Source organism: Carettochelys insculpta, chromosome 20, assembly GCF_033958435.1.
Source record: "Carettochelys insculpta isolate YL-2023 chromosome 20, ASM3395843v1, whole genome shotgun sequence".
In the NCBI taxonomy this organism is placed as follows: domain Eukaryota; kingdom Metazoa; phylum Chordata; order Testudines; family Carettochelyidae; genus Carettochelys; species Carettochelys insculpta.
The window spans coordinates 17,127,424-17,148,390 of NC_134156.1; the positions used below are offsets into that span (position 1 = coordinate 17,127,424).

The window sequence follows — 20,967 nt, forward strand, 5'->3', positions numbered from 1 at the left end:
CTGGTCCAGAATGGACAGGCAGACCTCCCCTCAATGCAGATCTGGACAGGCCTCCAGCACAGATAGGTGCCACGTGGACAGAGAGACGGACTCCCCCTCTCAACAAAGATTTGGCATAGATAGACCCCTCAAAATAAGCAGATCCAGACAGACCCCCCCCCAGCACAGATCTGGCATGGACAGACACACCTGCCCTCAACATGGACAGATCCGGACAGATGCCTCCCAACACAGGTCCGGCATGGACAGACAGACCCGCCCCCACCATGGACAGATCTGGACAGACCCCCCCCAGCACAGGTCCGGCATGGACAGACAGACCTGCCCCCAACACAGATGGATCCGGACAGACCCCCCCCCCCCAGCACAGGTCCGGCATGGACAGGCAGACCTGCCCCCAACATGGACAGATCCGCACAGACCCCGCCCCCCAGCACAGGTCCGGCATGGACAGACAGACCCGCCCCCAACACAGACGGATCCGGACAGACCCCCCCCCAGCACAGGTCCGGCATGGACAGGCAGACCTGCTCCCAAAATGGACAGATCCGGACAGACCCCGCCCCCCAGCACAGGTCCGGCATGGACAGACAGACCCGCCCCCAACACAGACGGATCCGGACAGACCCCCCCCCAGCACAGGTCCAGCATGGACAGACAGACCCGCCCCCAACACAGACGGATCCGGACAGACCCCCCCCCCCAGCACAGGTCCGGCAAGGACAGACAGACCCGCCCCCAACACGGACAGATCAGGACAGACCCCCCCCCCAGCACAGGTCCGGCATGGACAGACAGACCCGCCCCCAACACAGACGGATCCGGACAGACCGCCCCCCAGCACAGGTCCGGCAAGGACAGACAGACCCGCCCCCAACACGGACGGATCCGGACAGATCCCGCCCCCCCGCAGCACGGACAGGCAGATGCAGTCTGGACAGGCAGTCTGTGCGGGGCTAGACACAGTCACTCCTTCGCCACGCAGATGCGCTCAGCGCAGGCCACCCCGCTGCCCCTCCCGTCCTCCCCGACGCCGGGCCCGGCCCAGCCCGGCCCACAGAGCCCCGCGCCGCCAGGGGGCGCGCTCGTTCTCGCGCGCTCAAGCTCTTCCCTCGCGCCATCGTGTCCCCCTCGCGTTGCCGTAGCGGGGCCGAGGGAGGCTGGGCTGGAGCCGGTTGAGGGGTCCAGAGCAAAGGCCAGGCCGCAGCCTCCCGCCACCCCTGATGTGAACGGGACCCGGAGCCCGGGCCCAGGGAGCGGAGCGATGAAGAAGGACGTGAGGATCCTGCTGGTGGGAGAACGTGAGTCGCGGGGGGAGGGGACAGACAGGAGTGCCGGAGGCTGGGGGGGTTAGAGGGGTGGGGGCCGGGGGTTGGGGAGGAGGAGGAGGGCGGGCGATGCTGTTGCTGCTCCTCGTTGGTTCGATAGTGCCTCGATGGGTGGGGAGGCGAGGGGGAGTCGCTCCCTTCCCAGGGCTCCCCTGGCTTGGAGGTGCGGGTTCATCTCAAGGCAGCCGTCAGGGGCTGGTGGCCAGGAGCTCTGCTACGTCTGTGTGTGGCCGAGACCATTGTTAGGTGTAACATCGTCCACCCCGCTCCCCCTGTCCTGCAGACTGCCCCGCCCGCTGCCGGCAGGTCGCTCCCCTCGCTGGGAGTGGGTGGGAGAGCAGACAGCGCGCTGAGTGCCACCGGCCTGGCTGGGGTGTGCAAGTTAAACGGTTTAATTAAAACCACTCCAGGAATCAAATAAGCAGAGCGGGAAGCTGTGCGCATCTAATTCGTTTGCAGTTGTCGGCTTGGATTCTTGCAGCTTTGTTAGGCACATACCCAGCTCTTAGCTACACATCCCACTTTGCACGCGCAGTCTGCATGCTTCTGAGCTCTCTCCCCCAGAATTCTTCGCCCTGGCCTATATTTGGGGGCGGCACGGCCCGCGATTGAAAGGGCAGTAAGGCGGTTTCTAATACTCTGCATTTGGAAATTGCAAACGCTGCTTTAAATGCCCGGATCAGATGAGTACTGTCGTTTGGTTAGAAGAGGGAATTGGGAGTCCAGATGCCGAGTTTGTGCTGGTGATTCAGCGTGTGACCTTGGAGAGAGAGCCAAAAATTTCAGAAAATAGGTGCCTAAAGTTAGCTCCCATGGTCCCTATTTCACCCTCTGATGTGCTGGACACCCAGCATGTTCTACTGAAATTAGTTGTAAAGCACTTTAAAGTCCTTGGAACCAGAAGTAGTATGTAAGTGACAAATGTTTAATATACATAATTACATTAAAATATAAATTTTGCTTGAAAGGCTCTGCTAACATAATTTTTCTGGAAAGTGTAAGCATCACGTAGTTTGTAGTCTGTTTTGTAAAATTATTCTTTAGCGTTTTAAGTCCTGTCTGCATTGTGTGGGGAAACTTTTAGATCCTTTCTAGAGAACAGCGTTGCAGTATGATTTTCTAGAACAATATTAATATGCTTTAAAATCTCAATGTAGATAAAAGCAGTATAGGGCCAGATTTTAAAACAACAAGTTTATTTGGCTTTGAATATTGTCTTTATTCATTTTAATATACAGCTGAATTCTTCCTGTGGATGGCTTTTTTCAGAATTTGCCCGTAACCTAATTTCTGTGTGGCTAACTTCTGTGACACAGTTCAGAGGTACTCCTGCCTGCCAAGCTGACTTGCCAATTTACAGACAGTACAGAATTTAAAATTGGGTTGCGTCTGGGTGAAGCTCACGTGTGTATTGAAAAAGACAGCAAGTTTTAAATTGCACAACCTTTCGTATATTGTCATTCCATGAAATTATCAAAAATCTTCATAGTTAGGTAGAAAATATGTTGGATAAAGTCATACTTATGATTACAAGATATTAATTGCTATACAATATTAGATTAAATGTTATAACTTGTAGAAGACATGTTTTTAATGTTAGAAACGATGACTCTTGCGGTTAGTGTATTTTTAGTAGAAAAACAGCCAGATTAGTCCAGCGTCACAGATCTACAGTAATGAAAAGTTTAGTATTTTGGTCTCTTTCTGCTACAGCTGGGATTCCAAACCTATGGGTCCTGATTAGATTTGTTAAGGGGTTGCCAGCAGCTCAGAGCTGTATGTGGCTCTCAAAGAAGCCATTTGCAGCTCCTTAACGCTGTCACATCCAGCAACTATCGCTATCAATAGAGAAGAAATTATGCATTACAAAGACAGCTTCTCCACCTTTGATATTCATAGCCATCCCAGGCAAGCCACTTAATAGGCACTTACCTTAAGTAATTTTCACCTCCCGTCCACCCTTTTGCTCCCCCTTCTGTGTAGCTGATTTGTCAGTTTTCACTTTTTGTTTGTGACTCCCTCAGCCCTTGAGTATGAAACCCCAGCCCCTCAACTCTACCCTCTGAGTGTGACTCCCCCCAGCCCCTCCAACCTCTGAGAGTGGGGTTTAGGCTGGGGGACTGAGGGAGGGAGTGGCTTGGGGATGAGGGTCTTTTCCCCCACCACAAATCAGATTAAGTATAATAATAAAATAACAACTAACTATAATAAACATAGTGTTATTGTTTTAGTAATGTATTTTCCCTTTTTCTGTGAAATAACTACTATGAATATATAAACATGAGGGGGCACAATATTATATTCTTGCCTCAGGCATAAAATTAGCTAGTTACCACACTGCTTTTCCCCTGGCTCCCCTGGTTTTTGAATTGCCTTGGGTCACCAAATTGCTTGAATTGTCAAAATGGGTCCCTGTCTGAAAAGGTTTGGGAACTGCTTTGCTACAGTGATTTTCGTACAGATGCAACATAAGGCTCAATTCATATCTGAGCATAGATCATGTTTTGGGCATAGATATCTGGGCATAGATCATGCTTTGTAGGTGATATTTGTTCTGCAATTCAAAGATCAGCATAGATTGAAGCTCTTTAATACAGAACGCTCTCATCTAGCATCATCCGTAATCCAGTGTGATTTTAATTAGGCAGACAACCACTTATCGTGGGTGTGGCCAAGTCTCCCACAGTTCCATAAAGTTTATTTGCAGCCACCAATCCCCTCTTTCAGTGTTCTGTGCTGTTATTTAGCTCTGGTTTACTTCTAAACGTTTTCTAAGAGCTCACTACACAGGGGAAGTATTGGTAATGTGCTAGACAATATTGACCTCCCATAGTCTGGCAAATTCTCTCGTCCGGCACTGGTCAGGTTGCAAGGGTGCTAGAAGAGAGAGGCTCAACCTGTAGTGAGGTTAAATCTACACTGGCACTTTACAACATTTTAACTTTGTAGCTCAGACGTGTCTGAGCCCTTTTTCCCCTCTACCCACCCAAACACAGCAAGTTACAGCCCTGTAAAGCACCAGCACTGTTAGCTGCTTCCCTCATGTAGGTGGTTTACTTGGAGTGCTGGGAGATTTCTTGCCCAGCACTTGTGCTGTGGCTACACTTCCTGTTTATAGCTCTGCTGTGCACTTAACTTTTAGACAAAGCCCCTCTGAAAACACAGATATAGTTTGACTTCTGTATTTGGGGTGGCAGGTCCAGTCCAACCAGTGGGACTGCGTGTGGGGGGCAAATTCCACCCTTGCCCGAGGGTTGAAGTTTGGGGGCAGGCAATGGTTGCGCAGCCCTCCTTCCAAAACCATGCCTGTGGCTGTAAATGTATTGGGTTTTTAAGAGCTGCCAAATTGACAGAATTGGGAGTTGTAGCGTATCTGTAACAACGTATACATACAGCATGAATTGTTCAAAATTCTCTACCAATATTCTTCAACTGTTTATTTTTAGGGACTGTTTCTGATAGAGGCAAAAACTTAGTTCAATATAAATGCTTATTTGAGTATTGGCTTGTCAGTGGAAACTGCCAGTTATATAGACAGTGGTGGGATTTTTTTGTTTGGGATATGGACACTTCAATTGGAGTGGAACCACAGTTCACGTCACCTGCTTCAAGAAAGAGCCAATGGATGGAGCCAGTCTGTCTAATTGAAATTGTGGCATAAGGTGTGAAAACCCTTGTAGTGTTATCCTAGTGTTTCCTAGAGGAAGTCTTAGTGTTTCCCTCATTCAGTCAGCCCCATTGCCTGTGTTTGCTTGAGGCTGCCATTAATTTGCAGAAAAGCTCCGGGTTTAACTTTACTATGAGAAGGTTAACTGATATTCCCAGACAAGAAAAAAAAATCCATGTTAAACACTTCTCCGTACCACACAACTTTATGTTGTAAGGTGACGTCTACATGAGACATAGCAGACAACTGCTGATACACAATTTTAGTATCATCAGTTGCGTAGCTAAAATTGACTTATTGGCAGTTGACTGTTAAGGTTGTCCTCATGGAAGAATGTCGACGGGAGTGTTTCTCCCCTCGACCTTCCTTAATCCTTGCTGTTTGTGAGGAATTCTGGGGTCGATGTAGACCCTGGGAAAAATCAATAAATAAAACAGAAGTTCGACCCTTAGTGGATCAATCTTCCATGGCAGTATAGACTTAGGCTAAGTCTAATTAACAGCTAAGCTGTTATCATTAAGACTAAGTAAACAATAACACTAAATTGTAAAGATAAATGTTCAACCAGTGTTTAAGCAGAATAAACTTAGTTTCCTGCACCTCAAGCAATGGAACTTCAGAGCACCAAGACCATAGGGATTTCACCAAATTAAATACTCAGGCAAATTTTAATGTGACAGAGGTTTTCCTGAGCTATTATTTAAAAAAAAAAAAGCAAAAAAACAAACCACAACAAAACCCACATACACCCCTCAAAAGGCAACCGGGCCAGGAATGTTACAAATAAAACCAGTGTGGCATTCTGGATCCCTAGAGTCATATGAGGGAGACTTTTAATATTGATTTTGCAGCTGTTCTGTAGCCATTTTCTTTAAAATTACGTAAGATCTTATCAACTAAACAATCTGTTAAAGAATTGTAGCAGTTTAATTTGTCTTTTTTTCTAAAGTAGTTGCATTTCTACTCACTTATCGAAAGAATAGTTTTTTCTTTGCCTGGAATTAACCCAGCTAATACCAAGAACTGCGGCTCCTAGGTACTATGGTAATGCAAATTATTAGTAGTAGTAAGCCAGAGATCATCACACCTTCATTCTAGGGAGATCCCTTGACCTTATTACAGTTATGGTTCCCTCTTTCTCTAGAAGGGTGTGTGTGTATCCTCCTAGGCCAGGGGTCGGCAACCTTTCTGAGGTGGAGTGCTGAAATTTGACCTTTTGACCTCTGAGTTCTGAGTTCCAGTCATACTTTTTAAAGTCACTAATAGTCCTACTTACTACAGCTTCATTAATAAATAAATGAAGATGCAGAGCTTTGCCATTTAGATGGTGGTTGGTAGCATTGGCTGGTCTTCTGTTAATCCACAGGCAGCATGGCTTTGAGCAAGCTCCTGGCTACATAGGGCAGAAAGGTGGGGCTGAGCTCCTGCCTTGTGTGCCAGTGAAACATTTGCTGTTCTAGGCCAGTGTAAAATTGGTCTGTGAATTAGCTGTTAGATGCCCCATTGTAGCAAGAGGTTGCTCTCTCCTGTTTCGTTCCCTCAGCTGCTTTAAGAGCCGGCAAGCTGAAGACCTCAGATCGCTATTATGCATAAGCTTTTCATGATTACAGTACTCAGTGGTTACACAAAGCAACAGGCCTGCTTACAATAGACTCTTAAATGAAGGAACATTGAGATTAAATTATCAATTAAATTAATTGAAGGAACATTGGGAGTAAAATTATCAATATAGTAGGGTTGCAACTTTCGCAAGGGTTCCATGTTGAGAACCTGTGTGAATGTTGAATTTTGGGAATGTGGTGAAGTGGCAGCTGCTGGCGATCCCTGTCTGAAGCCCCGGCTGTTGGTGCTCCCCACCTCAAGCCCCAGCAAGGCAGCAGGTGCTGGCGTTCCCTGCCCTGGGGCCCTTGGGAAGTGGCGGCCACCAGTGCTCCCCACCCTGGAGCCCACAAAGCAGCCACTTGCTATTAACTGAATTTGCAAACATTAAGTCTGTGAATATGGGGACCTTGCAGTATTCTGTAAATAGCAAAGTAATTTATAATCACACATATGTCATTGAAATAAAAATATAGATTTCTTCTATGAAGAATCTGGAACAATTTGGTGGTTATCAAGCGAAATAGCTGAGAGCTACTTGGGGCTAAGATAGTGGGGTGGTGGTGGTTGTTGTTTTGTTTGTTTTATTTAGTTTAGTTACCATTTCTTTTTCACTAGAGAGATGAGTTTGAAGAAATTACCTGACATTTAGTACTGGATGTTGCAAAGACACATAAGCTACGTCTACACGTGAATGCTACATCGAAATAAGCTATTTCGATGAATAACGTCTACACGTCCTCCAGGGCTGGTGCCGTCGACGTTTTAAACGTCGACGTTGGGCAGCACTACATCGAAGTAGGCACTGCAGGGGAGCGTCTACACACCAAAGCGGCCCACATCGAAATAAGGGTGCCAGGAACAGCTGCAGACAGGGTCACAGGGTGGACTCAACAGCAAGCCGCTCCCTTAAAGGGCCCCTCCCAGACACACTTGCACAAAACAGCACAAGATCCACAGAGCTGACAACTGGTTGCAGACCCTGTGCATGCAGCATGGATCCCCAGCTGCAGCAGCAGCAGCCAGAAGCCCTGGGCTAAGGGCTGCTGCACACAATGACCATAGAGCCCTGCAGGGGCTGGAGAGAGCGTCTCTCAACCCCTCAGCTGATGGCCGCCATGGCGGACCCCGCTATTTCGATGTTGCGGGACACGGATCGTCTACATGTGCCCTACTTCGACGTTCAACGTTGAAGTAGGGCGCTAGTCCCATCTCCTCGTGAGGATAGCGACTTCAAAGTCTCGCTGCCTTATGTCGATTTCAACTTCGAAATAGCACTCACCACGTGTAGACATGGCGGGCGCTATTTCGAAGTTGGCGTGGCTACTTCGAAGTAGCCAGCATGTGTAAACGCGGCTATAGTGACTGATTGCCAGAGCTTGAAACATTTGCTAAATATCTACTAGCTCGCAGTAGAAAATAGCAAATAGATTTGCCACCCCAGCTGTTGGAAAAGGATGAGCTTTCTTCTAGAGTCCTGTCTATGGTTTGCCGCTTGGGAGTGTTTGCTAGCCTAACCTCATACAAAATATAAAGTTTGATAAATGTGAAACTTCTTGCTGCAGAAGAAGGAGCAATCTCTCTCTACAAAAGTAGGAAGATGGGTCCTCCACTTCTGCTCCTTTTTCAAGCTGCCGAAGAATTTTCCAACAGTATACCTCTCATTCAGCCTTCAGGTTTTGTGCCCTCTTGCCTTGTGAGTAATTCCGTTGCCTGAATTTGTTACTGCAAAGAACTTTCCCAAGCAGGACTGGTATTATAATGTGAAACAGACCAGAATCCTGTTAATTTACTACTTTGCGTGCTTGGCAAAGTAATGCAAAAAAGTGGAGGCACTGATGCAGTCTGTCCTCAGACTCAGGAGGAGGACATTCTTGCAGTTTGTGCGTGATTCAGGTATGCCAGGTTTATGTCAGAAGGCTATCTGTGCAATAAAAAAGAACAACACTTTTTTTAAAAAGCATGGCAGTACAAAGCCTGCAGATACCAAATGATTCGGTTTCACCCACTTGCCAGAGTGAATGCCTTGCTCAGTCATTGAATGTCTTGCAAATTGGTGACAATATGAAGATTGGGTGACAACACTGGGAGTGCAGGTAGGGAACAGAATAGTTCTTTTCTGTTTGGTTTCATGTATCCTGGTCATCACCATGGTATCTGTGTATTCTCCAAAGATAAAACTAATATAATGACTAACACTCCTCCGGTGGTTTCTCACTACCACTTCTCCAGGGAGAAAATTGTTAGTTCATATTTCCAATGGTAGTATAAATAACATGTAATCCAGAATTAAGTGTTGGTGTTAGGTGCACTGAACTGGATTAGTACAGGTTGAACCTCTCTTATCTGGTACCCTGGGGACCTGACCAGTGCCGAATGAGAGAATTTGATGGGCTATGGGAGGTCAATATTGTCCAGCACATTAACAGCACTTCAGCTACTCACTGGGCTCTTAGAAGATATTTAGGGGTCAATCACAGCTAAACAACAGCACAGAACACTAAGAGCCAGGACTGGTGGCTGTAAACCAACTTTACTGGACTGTGGGAAACTTGGCCACACTGACTATACGTGATTGTCTGGCTAACTAAAAGCATGCGGGATTAAAACTATTGCTGGATGAGAGAGTTCCAGATTAGCGTTTCAACCTGTAATAGTAATATGTTGCTCTAGATAGATAAAAGGATGACATTTTCTTTATTTTTCAGTTTTTTGTGAGAAAGCTGTAAATTGTCAGCTTTCAAACTCAGCCAGTTATGGGGTTCACAAGGGATAGTGCCATTCTTTTTTTCCTGGAGCTCTGTCAGAGATGCAATTTCATGTTCAAATTATTCAAATTGTAATGACTTCTTACTGTAGCCATCATGCTGCTTGGTTCCACTGTGCTGAAGCAGCATTTCTGAAAACAGCAGGTTTCTTCTGAAAATAGTACATCAAAGGGCAGGTGGTCCAATGACAATGGAAAGATTTCTGAATATACTTGTTCAGTAGGATCATTAAAATGGCCTCACCGTATTCACACAAGTGGCCCTAGTGGTCTCATTGGGGTTACACTCATGAGTAAGGACTATTCTTATGTGGGTATGGTATTGGTAAGGGTATTAATTAATTAATAATTTTTTAACATTATTTTATTTCTCAAAAGTGTATGAAAAGCTCTTTAATAGTCAAAGTATATTTTGTAACTACACATACAGATAAGCTTTTTAAGTGATTTAACTGTAACTGGCCTATGGTAGCCTTTCAGATAAATCAAGAAAAGTAGTAGATGCTCATCTTTATATACTATGATTATGCCAATAATATTTCGTTTGCCTGGCAGAAAAAAATAGTTAGCCCAGGAGAGGGAGCAGGTACAATTTAGTACCTCTGGCTTATGTCATAGTTAGTGATGTCAGAATAAAACATGAGTGTGTTCAGAACAGTACGCAGCTCAAGGAAACAGCAAGTAATAATTGGCTCAGAAAAGTATCTCTCAGCAAAACACAGTAGCATCTCTGGATTAAGAGACTTACATAATAGCTACCCTATTACTGAGGTAACTGGCTCTGTGGACATGGGGAAATCAATGGATGTGATATACCTTGATTTTAGCAAAGCTTTTGATACAGTCTCCCACAACATTCTTGCCCGTAAGGTAAGGAAGTATGGATTTATCCATGGACTGTAAGATGGATGGAAAATTGGCTTGATGGATGGGCCCAACAGGTAGGGTCACTGACTTGGTATCTGGTTGGCAGTTGGTTTCAAGTGAAGTGCCCCAAGGATTGGTTCTAGTGCCAGTACTGTTCAACATCTTTATTAATGCCCTGGATGAAAGGATGGATTGCACACTTAGTAAATTTGCAGGTGACACTAATGTCAGGCAGATACATTGGTGTGCAGGGATAGGATCCAGAGTGACCTAGGCAAATTGGAGGATTGGGCCAAAAAATCTGGTGAGGTTCAACGAGGACAGGTGCAGAGTCCTGCACTTGGGATGGAAGAAACCCAAACACTGTTACAGGCTGAGGACTGACTGGCTAGGTAGCAGTGCAGCAGAAAAGGACCTAGGGGTTAAAGTGGATGAGAGGCTGGATATGAGTCAACAGTGTGCTCTTGTAGCCAAGAATGCTAATGGCATTTTGGGATGCATTAGGAGAAACATTACCAGCAGATCTAGAGAAGGCATTATTATTCACGTCTGCTCGGCGCTGGTGAGGCCACATCTGGAGTATTGCATCCAGTTCTGGGCCCCACAGTATAGGGATGCATTGGAGAGGGTTCAGCAGAGGGCAACAAAAATGATTAGGGAGCTGGAACACATGACCTGTGAGGAGAGGCTGAAGGGTTTGGGCTTATTTAGTTTGCAGAAGAGAAGACTGAGGGGCAATTTGATAGCAGTCTTCAGCTTCCTTAAAGGGGGCTCTAAAGAGGATGGAGCGAGACTGTTCTCCATGGTGACAGATGGCAGAACAAGGAACAATGGTCTGAAGTTACAGAGGGAGAGGTGTTTGCTGGATATTAGGAAAAACTATTTCTCCAGGAGGGTGGTGAAGAACTGGAATGTGTCACCAAGAGAGGTGGTAGAATCTCTGTCCCAAGAGGTTTTTAAATCCCAGCTTGACATAGTCATGGCTATGATGATTTAGTTGGGGTTGATCCTGCTTTGGGCAACAGGCTGGACTAGATGACTTTCTGAGGTCCCTCCAGCTTTAGAATTCTATGATTTTTAATACTTCCCAAAGTGAAATCCAAATGGCAGTACGGAAAAGACCTGCAGCTGTTCCTTGTGTGCATGATAGCCTCCCTTTCCAACATATATTTCTTTGTTTTTCTTAATTTTTTTTTTAAATAAACTGCAGTACTCTTTTGGTGAGGATAGTGAGGAAAGGAGACTCCCATGGACTGCGAAATATCTGTGTTGCTATACCGAAAAGGGACTGGAAAAGTTGTTAGACTAAACTTGCCTTGCTTCTCATTTTAGTACACACACATTTTCTGCACTGTCTAAAATAACCAAACATAATCTGTCTCTGTGTAGTTGTTTCCTGCACTGGTATTACCATGTGCAATTAAGGAGATCAGCTCAATACAAATACAACTGACACCAGCCCTAAAAGACTGAAATTAAGGTGATCAAAGTGATACATAAAATACGGGTTTAACAGAAATGCTATTCTCATCCTTGAATGGTGTTAGGGAGATGAGCATGTGACATTGTGCCTAGTAAGCACAGATACAAGGAAGAATACTATATGAATGAGATAAATGTAAGTCTATCTAGTTAAATTTTAGTAAAACTGAAAGACATATTTTTGGCTCAAGTGTAATAAATTAGACTCCTTCGTTAAAGTTTTGGCAAAAATATCACATAATTGCCTCAAAAATGAAAGTTCAAAGAGGAAATGCTTTAAAAAGATAATTTCATAACTGCAGTCAGAGCAGCATAACTTTTCACAGTTGCAAACTGAGCAGCAAGTTAGTGTGCAGTGTTGTTGTGGTCGTGTTCTTCTGGATATCACTCATTTATCTCACAAAGTTAGTGGCACTTGAAGACTCTCAGACAAAGAAGTAATCCCAGAAATGTTGTATGCTCCCTCCAAATTAAATTCAGGTGTGCCAAGTTAATAATGTAGGCATCCCAGATAATGAGACACTGCCCAGTTTATTTATCATAGAGTAGAAATTGGGATTAAGACTGATGTTTTCATTTGTTACTCTGGTTGCAAAATTCATCAATGTTTATCAGTTTCAGAACAATTTATTTTTATAATAGACAAGAACTTCTTCACATCGAGGCAGTTTGCTGTATTTTGTAATGTCAAAGTAGACACATTACAGCTTGTGAAGATTCAGGGTATGTCTGCATTAGAAGCAGTACAGCACCAGAGCTGCAGCCATGCATCTGTAGCTCAGACACAACCTGATGGAGGGGTTTTTATGTTTCTTAAGTTATTTATTTATTCCCCACCCAGCAAGAGAAAGAGGAATTCTTCTGTCACACTAGCTACTGTTTCCTCAGTATGTCTGAAGTAGGGTTAGGTTGGCCAAACTACATCATACTGAACATGAAAATATTCACAGTCCTGAGTGATGTAGCTAAGTTGACCAAGTTTTAGGCAGGGACCAGGTCTGAGTCCATTCCCCTTAGTCCAGCAAGGGCCCTGACATTTATTTCAAGGACAGTAAGGGGTCTGGGGCTGAGGTGGAATCATCATGTCAAGAATAACTATAGTATAAAAGTAGGGTGGCATACGTAACAGTCTTAAACTCTGATCAGTGAAGGGCTGGCTTGTCAGAGTTATTACTTGTCTCATTTCCAAATGCTAAATTTAATTACAAGAAAATAAAATTATATTTGTGTTTTCATAATATTTATTGTCCATATAAGTAATCCACTCTGAAAAAGTTTGGGGTTCCTTGGTATCTAATTATGCAACATCATTGATAATTTTCTTTGGAGGATTATGCCAGATCCTTTCAATAGCAGCCCTCATAAAGCTCTGTTATTGTAGTTCAGAGAGAGTTTCTGCTTTTTAAAAGAAGACATTAAAACCAGCAAGTACTATACACTGCTGCAGGGCAAACCAGAGCTGACCCTGAGATTACAGATTAGATTCTGTGTTGTTTTTTCAATCAACTAGGTTACTGTTCTACCATGTTCTAAAGAAATTTGTGACGAACGATTCAGTAATTTCTGTATAAAGATAGAGCAAAGGACAGCTGATTTGTACCAAGTAACCTCACTTCTTTTGGATGAGTTAAGACTAATGATCATATACTTGCGTCTATTTGGCATTTTCCTTGTCATGAAGCTAGTCATGTGAAACTACCAGCATCTTCTCGTACAAGAACATTTGATGAAAAAGCATCAGAAAAGCACAAAATCATCTAGAGTTAACTCTTCTCACCAGTGTAGGTTTTTTTTTTTAATCCATCAAAAGTAGGTTTAGCGTTTTGGCAAACGTAGTTAAAAGTAAAGTCCTATCTTCAGGGAGTTTACAATCCAAACTAGGTGCAGAAAGTGCTGCCCATAAATGATTGCTCTCTGTAGTATAGTCTTCGCTGACCAGTCTGGTTTCAATGAGGAAAACCCTGTCTCTTCATCTTTTATTATGCATGTCACTTTCTTTCTACATTAATTCTTTTCATCCCTCTCCTTCCTGAGTTCTTGTGTTAATGTCAATATTCCTTGTGCATTACTAGATAGTTGCGGAGGTGCTTCATGTTGTCGTAATCTGAGACTAAATCCTGCTCATCTTAATTATGTAAATCTGGACCTGGCAAACAAGATTTGAAATTTTGTTTCTCTAGCTGAAAAGTTTAGGCATGTATTCGATAACACATAGAAATCTAAGTCCCATTTCTTTACCAGAAAAGTCCTTAAAGTGACCCTGTGAAGGAGCTGAGGACCCAGGTTTAGATTTTATAAAAATACGTTGTTAAATATTTAATATTGAACGTTATAAAATGTTTAAAAATTTTCCTATCTTAAGATAGACCTGTGCTACACTGGATAGTTAAAAAGATGAAACAACTATTCTAATTACATTTTTTTTTCCCCTTCACAGCCAGAGTTGGAAAGACATCACTTATTATGTCTCTTGTCAGTGAAGAATTTCCAGAAGAGGTAGGACATCCCTATTTGTCCCTAAATTGTGCTTTTCTGCAAGAAGAGCTACTTACCATGCACAAAAATGTGCATGTAAGTTAAACTTAGTGGTTTTGTAGTTTTAAATCTATCCATGGAAATCTTTGTTTAAATATATGGAGTTGATCATTAAAGTATTTTAAATGGTGATAAAATGTGTTGGCTTCTCCTTGATGAGTCACTTAAAGCTTAGAGCCTAAGCTTTCATGGGTCAAGACCCGCTTCATTAGATACATGAGAGATGCATGCATCTGACGAAGTGGTTCTTGACCCATGAAAGCTTATGCTCCAAAATATCTGTTAGTCTATAAGGTGCAACAGGACTTCTGCTTCTTGAAGATACAGACTAACACTGCTACCTATCTGATACTTAAAGCTTATGAACTGGAGTAATTAAAGTTACCTTTTTTGCCAATTATTTTCATGTGCTTAATTGAGCTCACACTTGTGCTTCTTGATCCATGTATTCCTGATGTGTTGGTCCTTTAAAAACTGTCAGAAAATAACATAGATCAACAGAAGGGAATAATAGGGGACAAATTGTTTTAGAAGGAGGAGGCAGAGGTTGATCTCTTTGTAAGAAGGCATTTACTTGTAAAAATGTGAGCATCTAATTAGTAGGCATCCATCAGTCTGCATAGACTATGGATCGCGCCCTTTATAGTTTCAATTGAGGACTTCATTTACAGCGTCTACTGTGACTATGAAGGCCCACACGAGAGTGACAGTCCTTGCTGCATCTCTTGCAGATGTGGTGGGTGTCTGGCAAGTCCTTAGTGTGCTTTCTGTGTGCTCACTTCTCCTCTGCTAGCTGTCTGATCTTCATCTCGCCCTTCTGAAGGCCCCTGTGTAACCCCTGCCTCCATCTGCTGCGGTCGTCTGCTAGTTCTTCCCAGTTGTCCAGCTCGATGTCTACCTCTCTGAGGTCTCTCTTGCAGACATCTTTGTAGCGCAACTGGGGGCATCCAGGAGGTCTTTTGCCAGAGGCTAGCTCACCATACAGGATGTCTTTTGGGATCCTTCCATCATTCATCCTGTGGAAGTGGCCAAGCCAGCGGAGCCGACGCTGCCTGAGGAGGGTGTGCATGGTTGGGATTCCAGCTTGCTCAAGGACGGCGGTGTTGGTCACTCTGTCCTTCCATGATATTCCAAGGATGCGCCTGAGGCAGTGCAAGTGGAAGACATTCAGCCTCTTTTCCTGGCGGGCATACAGGGTCCAAGTCTCGCTGCCATAAAGGAGGGTGCTGAGCATGCAGGCTCTGTAGACTTGCATTTTGGTGTGAGTGTACAGCTTCTTGTTATTCCACACTGTCTTACTGAGTCTGGACAGAGTTGTGGCCGCTTTTCCAATCCTCCTATTTAGCTCAGTGTGCAACGACAGGGTGTCAGTGATGGTGGACCCGAGGTAAACGAACTCGTGGACGACCTCTAACGTATAGTTGTCAATGCTAATTGATGGGGATCCAGCAACATCCTGACCGAGTACATTTGTCTTCTTTAGGCTGATGGTAAGCCCGAAGTCCTTGCACGCTTTGGAGAACTGATGCAGCAGTTTTTGAAGCTGATCTTCTGTGTGAGACACTACAGCAGCATCGTCTGCGAACAGCATGTCTCTGATGAGGACTTCCCGCACCTTAGACTTAGCTTTCAGCCTTGCAAGGTTAAACAGTTTCCCATCAGATCTTGTGTGCAGCAAGATGCCCTCTGTTGAAGATCCAAAGGCATGCTTCAGGAGGAGTGCGAAGAAGATCCCGAACAATGTCGGAGCGAGCACTCATCCTTGTTTGACGCTGCTCCTGAATCTGAAAGCATCTGATAATGCGCCGTCATATTGGATGGTTCCTCTCATGTCTTCTTGGAACAACTGGATCATCTTGAGTAACCGTGGAGGACAGCCTATCTTGTGGAGCAGTTTGAACAGTCCATCTCTGCTGACCAAGTCAAAGGCCTTGGTCAGGTCGATGAAGGCTATGTAGAGTAGCTTCCTCTGCTCCCTGCACTTCTCCTGCAGCTGCCTTAGAGAGAAGACCATGTCAACGGTAGACCTCTCTGAGCGGAATCCGCACTGTGATTCGGGGTACACCCTCTCAGCAATCTTCTGGAGTCTGCCAAGGATGACGCGAGCGAACAGTTTACCAGTGACGCTTCTGTCTCCTTTGTTCTTATACAACGTTACAATGTTAGCATCGCGCATATCCTGTGGAACCTCACCCTCTTTCCAGCACAGGCACAGTAGCTCATGTAGGGATTCCAGGAGTGTGTCAGTGGCACACTTGATTACCTCTCGTGGTATACCATCCTGGCCAGGGGCCCTTCCTACTGCAATGCTGTCGATGGCTCTCTTCAGTTCATCCACAGTCAGTTCTTGATCCAGTTCGTCCATTACTGGTAGGAGCTCTACGGCATGAAGGGCTGCGTCAACCACAACGTTCTCGTGTGAGTACAGCTTGGAGTAGTGCTCAACCCAGCGCTCCATCTGTTTGACTTTGTGAGCGATGACTTCACCAGATTTGGATTTGAGATGTGCCATCTTGTTCTGGGTGGGTCCCTAATGCCTTCTTCATACCCTCGTACGTTCCTCTGAGATTACCAAAGTCAGCACAGGTCTGGATGCTGCTGGATAGCTGGAGCCAGTGGTTGATGGCACAGCGCCTGGCTGTCTCCTGTACTGTTCTTCTGGCTGCTCCAAGTGCTTGCTGGGTGTTCTGGCTCGGTGAGCGTTTGTACTCCAGGAGTGCAGCGCGCTTCTTTTCAATGACTGGAATCATCTCATCGGAGTTAGCTTTGAACCAGTTGTTCATGTTTCTAGCTCTTCTTCCAAACACCGACAAGGCCATGTTGTAAACTGTATCCCTCAGATGTTGCCATTTGGATGTCGCATCAGCGCCCCCAGGGCCGCTGCGCAGATTTTCCTGGAGGGTCTCTCTCAACTTTTCAGCTTTCTCCGAGTTTGCCGTCTTTCTGGCGTCAATGCGGGGCCTTCCAGCAGGTTTAGAGCGGTACAGCTTCTTGGGTCTCAGCTTGAGCTTGGAGCAAACTAGCGAGTGATCTGTATCATAAATAAAAATGAAGTTTTCAAAACTTGTCGAGCTAAATAGTCTTTGTAGCAGTAGTCAGTATCTGTAATGAAGAATGAGTTTGCAAGGTGTTATTTTTTTGAAACATGCTTACATAGCCTGGTCAATATAAATAATTGTCTAAATCTTTTTCAGATAAATGTGGAAATGGTTTGGTTTTATTTAGTTGCTTGTGGATTGGATTATACTAAATATTTGTTGTCTGACTATTCCTTTGAGAAAGGCAGTAGACAATAAAACTTAGGTTTTTTTTTAGCACTTACTGGATTCCTTTTCTTGACACGCTATTAGGGGAAAGAATTTATCATCTTCTTAAGTGAATGTTTGAATTATTGAATGTGTGACTTGCGGCTGGCCTTATGTAATCTAAGCCTTCACTTTTTCAAACTGCAGTGTCATTTCCTAAGGTAAAGCAGTATGTGTCTGAAGCACAAGACCAAGGCTGTAAAAGTTTTAAAATACTTCTGCGGCTCCTTGCCATTGTTACCCTCTGAATGAGTTGCAGCACTTCAAAACTTCATTTTTATACAGTAGAGTATAATTTATACAGTAGATTTCACTTCAAGTACCTTTTCAGTCTGCTGAAAAAAACAGATAATTTCAGACTTAGTTGTATCGTGTATAGCTCTTCAGAAGGACTTGCTGGAACTTGCATGTGTTTAGTATGCAGATCAGAACTGCCATTATTCTTGGTAGATCTGTGACTGCATTCTGCAGCTTTACACAAAGCCATTCTTTGAGTAGTCAGGCTTATTAAAAGAACATAAAGATATGGTCAAGCAAAAGGGGCAGATTGATGAATTTCTGTAGACTAAAGATTGATGTTTCATAGTTAGGAAGGAGGCGTGGTTAGTGGATAGAGCACTGGGCTGGGCCTTAGGAGACCTGGATTATACTCCCAGTTCTGCCAGTGGCCTTCCGGGTGACCTTTGACAATACAAGGAATTTACCGTAGTCCCTCAGGATACGTGAGGGTTGAGTTCCACACAGCCCTTGCATATCCCAAATTTTGGGTAAGTTTGAGTGGCGGGGTTGGGCAGCGGGTTGGCTGCGAGGGGTTAAGCCTGGGATGGGTTAGGGCTGCAGTGGGGGCGGGAGGGTGAAGCTGAGCCAGGGTGTGCAGGGTTTGGAGCTGGGTCTGCAGAGGTTGGAGCAGGGTCCCTGGGGGTGGTGGGCAGGATGCTGGAGCCCGAGCCCCATGCAGGGCTTTAGTGTGTCGGGGGCTGGGAGCCTCCTGTGTGAGCTAGGGCTGCAGCCGGAGTCGGGGGCCTAAAACCCTTCTCCCTACCTTCCCAGAGCAGGGACGCTCTCAGCTTGACAGCAGTGCTGCTCTGGGAAGGGGGTTTTAGCCTGCCTGGCTGCCCACAGCGGTAGGCAGCTAGGTGAGCTAAAAGCCTTTCCCCCTACCTTCCCAGAGCAGTGCCTGTCGCTGCTGTGGGAAGGCAGGGGTAGGGCAACCATATATCCCTGTCCCAAATACGGGACAGGGATATATCGGGGGAGGGATGGCTCCTCCTGGCTGCACCAAGCCCCAGGGAGCTGCCTCCCCCCACCCCCACCCACTCCAGGGAAGCAGTGGCCACAGGGGCTCCCGGCCTTGGAGCCCTGGGGAAGCAGTGGCCGCAGTCACTCCCCACCCGGAGCCCTGGAGAAGTGGCAGTTGAGGGTGCTTCCGCCCACAGCCCCCAAGGGCGTAAGTAAGGGACAGTTCATCCCTTTTAAAAAATAAGTAGGGGCGCCTTTTTGGCATCCCAAATACGGGACTGTTCTGCCCAATACAGGACGGTTGGTCACCTTGGGCAGGGGGAAGGGGCTCTTAGCCTACCTAGCTGCCGGCAACTGTTGGAAGCTAGGCAGGCTGACAGCCACATGTCTTCAAGTTGTGTGAAACTCTCATGTTAAAGCAAGTTTTGTGCAACCTGAAGACATGTAAAGTGAAGGTTTACTGTATTGCTTGTTATAGCTGATGTACACAATTTTTTCAAAGCACTAATTTTCATGAGTAGCCTTTCTGAGTTTCCTGTAGACTTCTGTAGATATAATATTTATCAGAATCTATAAAAGAAAAGAGCCTACTGTGTGTTGACTTTTTGGAGAGAGGACTGTATATGCTGCATGTGATCACTATTAAAAAAGCTTCCCATTCCTTTGAGAAAATTAGTTGTTTTCATGGGCCCAGTCTGCTTCATTCAAATCAGCGGGAGTTTTGCCATTTCAGCTGGAGCTGGATTAGGCCTCATAGGTCAGTCATTTGTGCAAAATGAACGGAAAAATGTGAATGTGATTTTTGGCAGTGCTTTCGGTCTGGCGTGTCCACACAGCCAAACAAACTGACCCAGGCTGCATTTACACTACGAGATAAATTCAGTATATAATAAATTTGAATACTTAACCACAATATTATGAATTCGAATAAAGTGTCCAAAAAACTTGTTGAAAGTCGACCCACCTTTTTTCCATGTCACATCTTCACATCCCCATTGACCTGTGCAAGTTCAACAGCGTGAGCACTGCATTGTGGGCATCTATCCCACAGTGCCTTAGCCCCTGTTGCTTGTGGGTGTTTCATGTTGGAACCCCAGAATTCTAAGCACTGTCCCAGAATTCACTGCATCACTATCCTTGCGAAAAAAGAACTGTAGATTTGCACCATTTCTGCTGCAGCACTCCAGTGCAAGCACGGATCCACGAATGCTCCAACTCATAGCACAGATCATTTCAGAAACCACTGCGATTTGTCCTTCAATACCAAAAGTTCAGTGACGCTTGACTATCTTACTTGTGGTGCTGCTGCTGCTGCTGACGAGGATGGTGGTTTGGAACAGCAATTGTGCCAACTGCGGTCCAAGAACTCAGAGCTGGTGGCTGCCATGACTGCACTGCTGACAGTGGAGCGGCGGTTTGGGACTCAAGAGACCAACACAAACTGGTGGGATCACATCATTTTGGAGTCCTGGGATGACCAGCAGTGGGTGCAGAACTTTTGCATGCGCAAGTCCACCCCTTTGGAACTTTGTGGTGTGCTTGTGCCCACCCTGAAGCACAGCAACACGAAAATGAGTCAGGCTTTAATGGCTCAGAAGCGAGTGGCAATTGCACTGTGGAAGTTTGCAACCCCTCACAGTTACTGGTCAGTGGCAAATCATTTTGGAGTGGGCAGCTCCACAGCGGGGTCTGTGGTGATGGAGGTGGCCCATGCAATCTGTCGGTGTCTCCTCCTGAAGACTCTGACCCTGGGAGATGTACAGGCCATAGCGGATGGCTTTCCTGCCCAGGTTTTTCCTAACTGGTGGGGCAATAGAGGGCATGCACATCCCCATCGTGGTCCTGGTCCACCTGGCTTCTGAGTATATTAACTGAAAGGGGTACTTCTCCATGGTCATTCAGGGGTTAGTAGACCACAGAGGTCATTTTACCAATGTCAATGTTGGCTGGTCTGGGAGGGTTCATGATGCGCGCATATTCTGAAATTCTAGACTGTACCGAAAGCTCCTGGATGGGACTTCTTTTTTCTGATCGGAAAATGAAGATTGGCGACGTAGAAATGTCCGTTGTTATATTGGGTGACCCTGCTTACCCTCTGCTTCCCTGCCTGAAGAAACCCTACACAGGACCCCTGGGCCCCAGCAATGAAAACTTTAATCTCCAACTGAGCAGGTGCAG

General features: G+C 45.4%; 1 protein-coding gene across 5 annotated transcripts in view; it reads left to right on the forward strand.

Annotated features, from left to right (window-relative positions):
• The first annotated feature begins 1,125 nt into the window (after positions 1–1,125).
• The window catches only part of RHOT1 (ras homolog family member T1), a 63,624-nt gene continuing 43,782 nt past the window's right edge, over positions 1,126–20,967 (forward strand). For 3 of the 5 annotated variants that reach the window (XM_075014231.1, XM_075014230.1, XM_075014235.1), the window contains exons 1-2: positions 1,126–1,301; positions 14,148–14,206. In XM_075014231.1, coding sequence (XP_074870332.1) covers positions 1,265–1,301; positions 14,148–14,206 — 96 coding nt within the window. In that variant the 5' untranslated portion in view covers positions 1,126–1,264. The remainder of the gene's footprint in view (positions 1,302–14,147; positions 14,207–20,967) is intronic. The other 2 variants (XM_075014233.1, XM_075014234.1) reach the window with 1 other exon arrangement.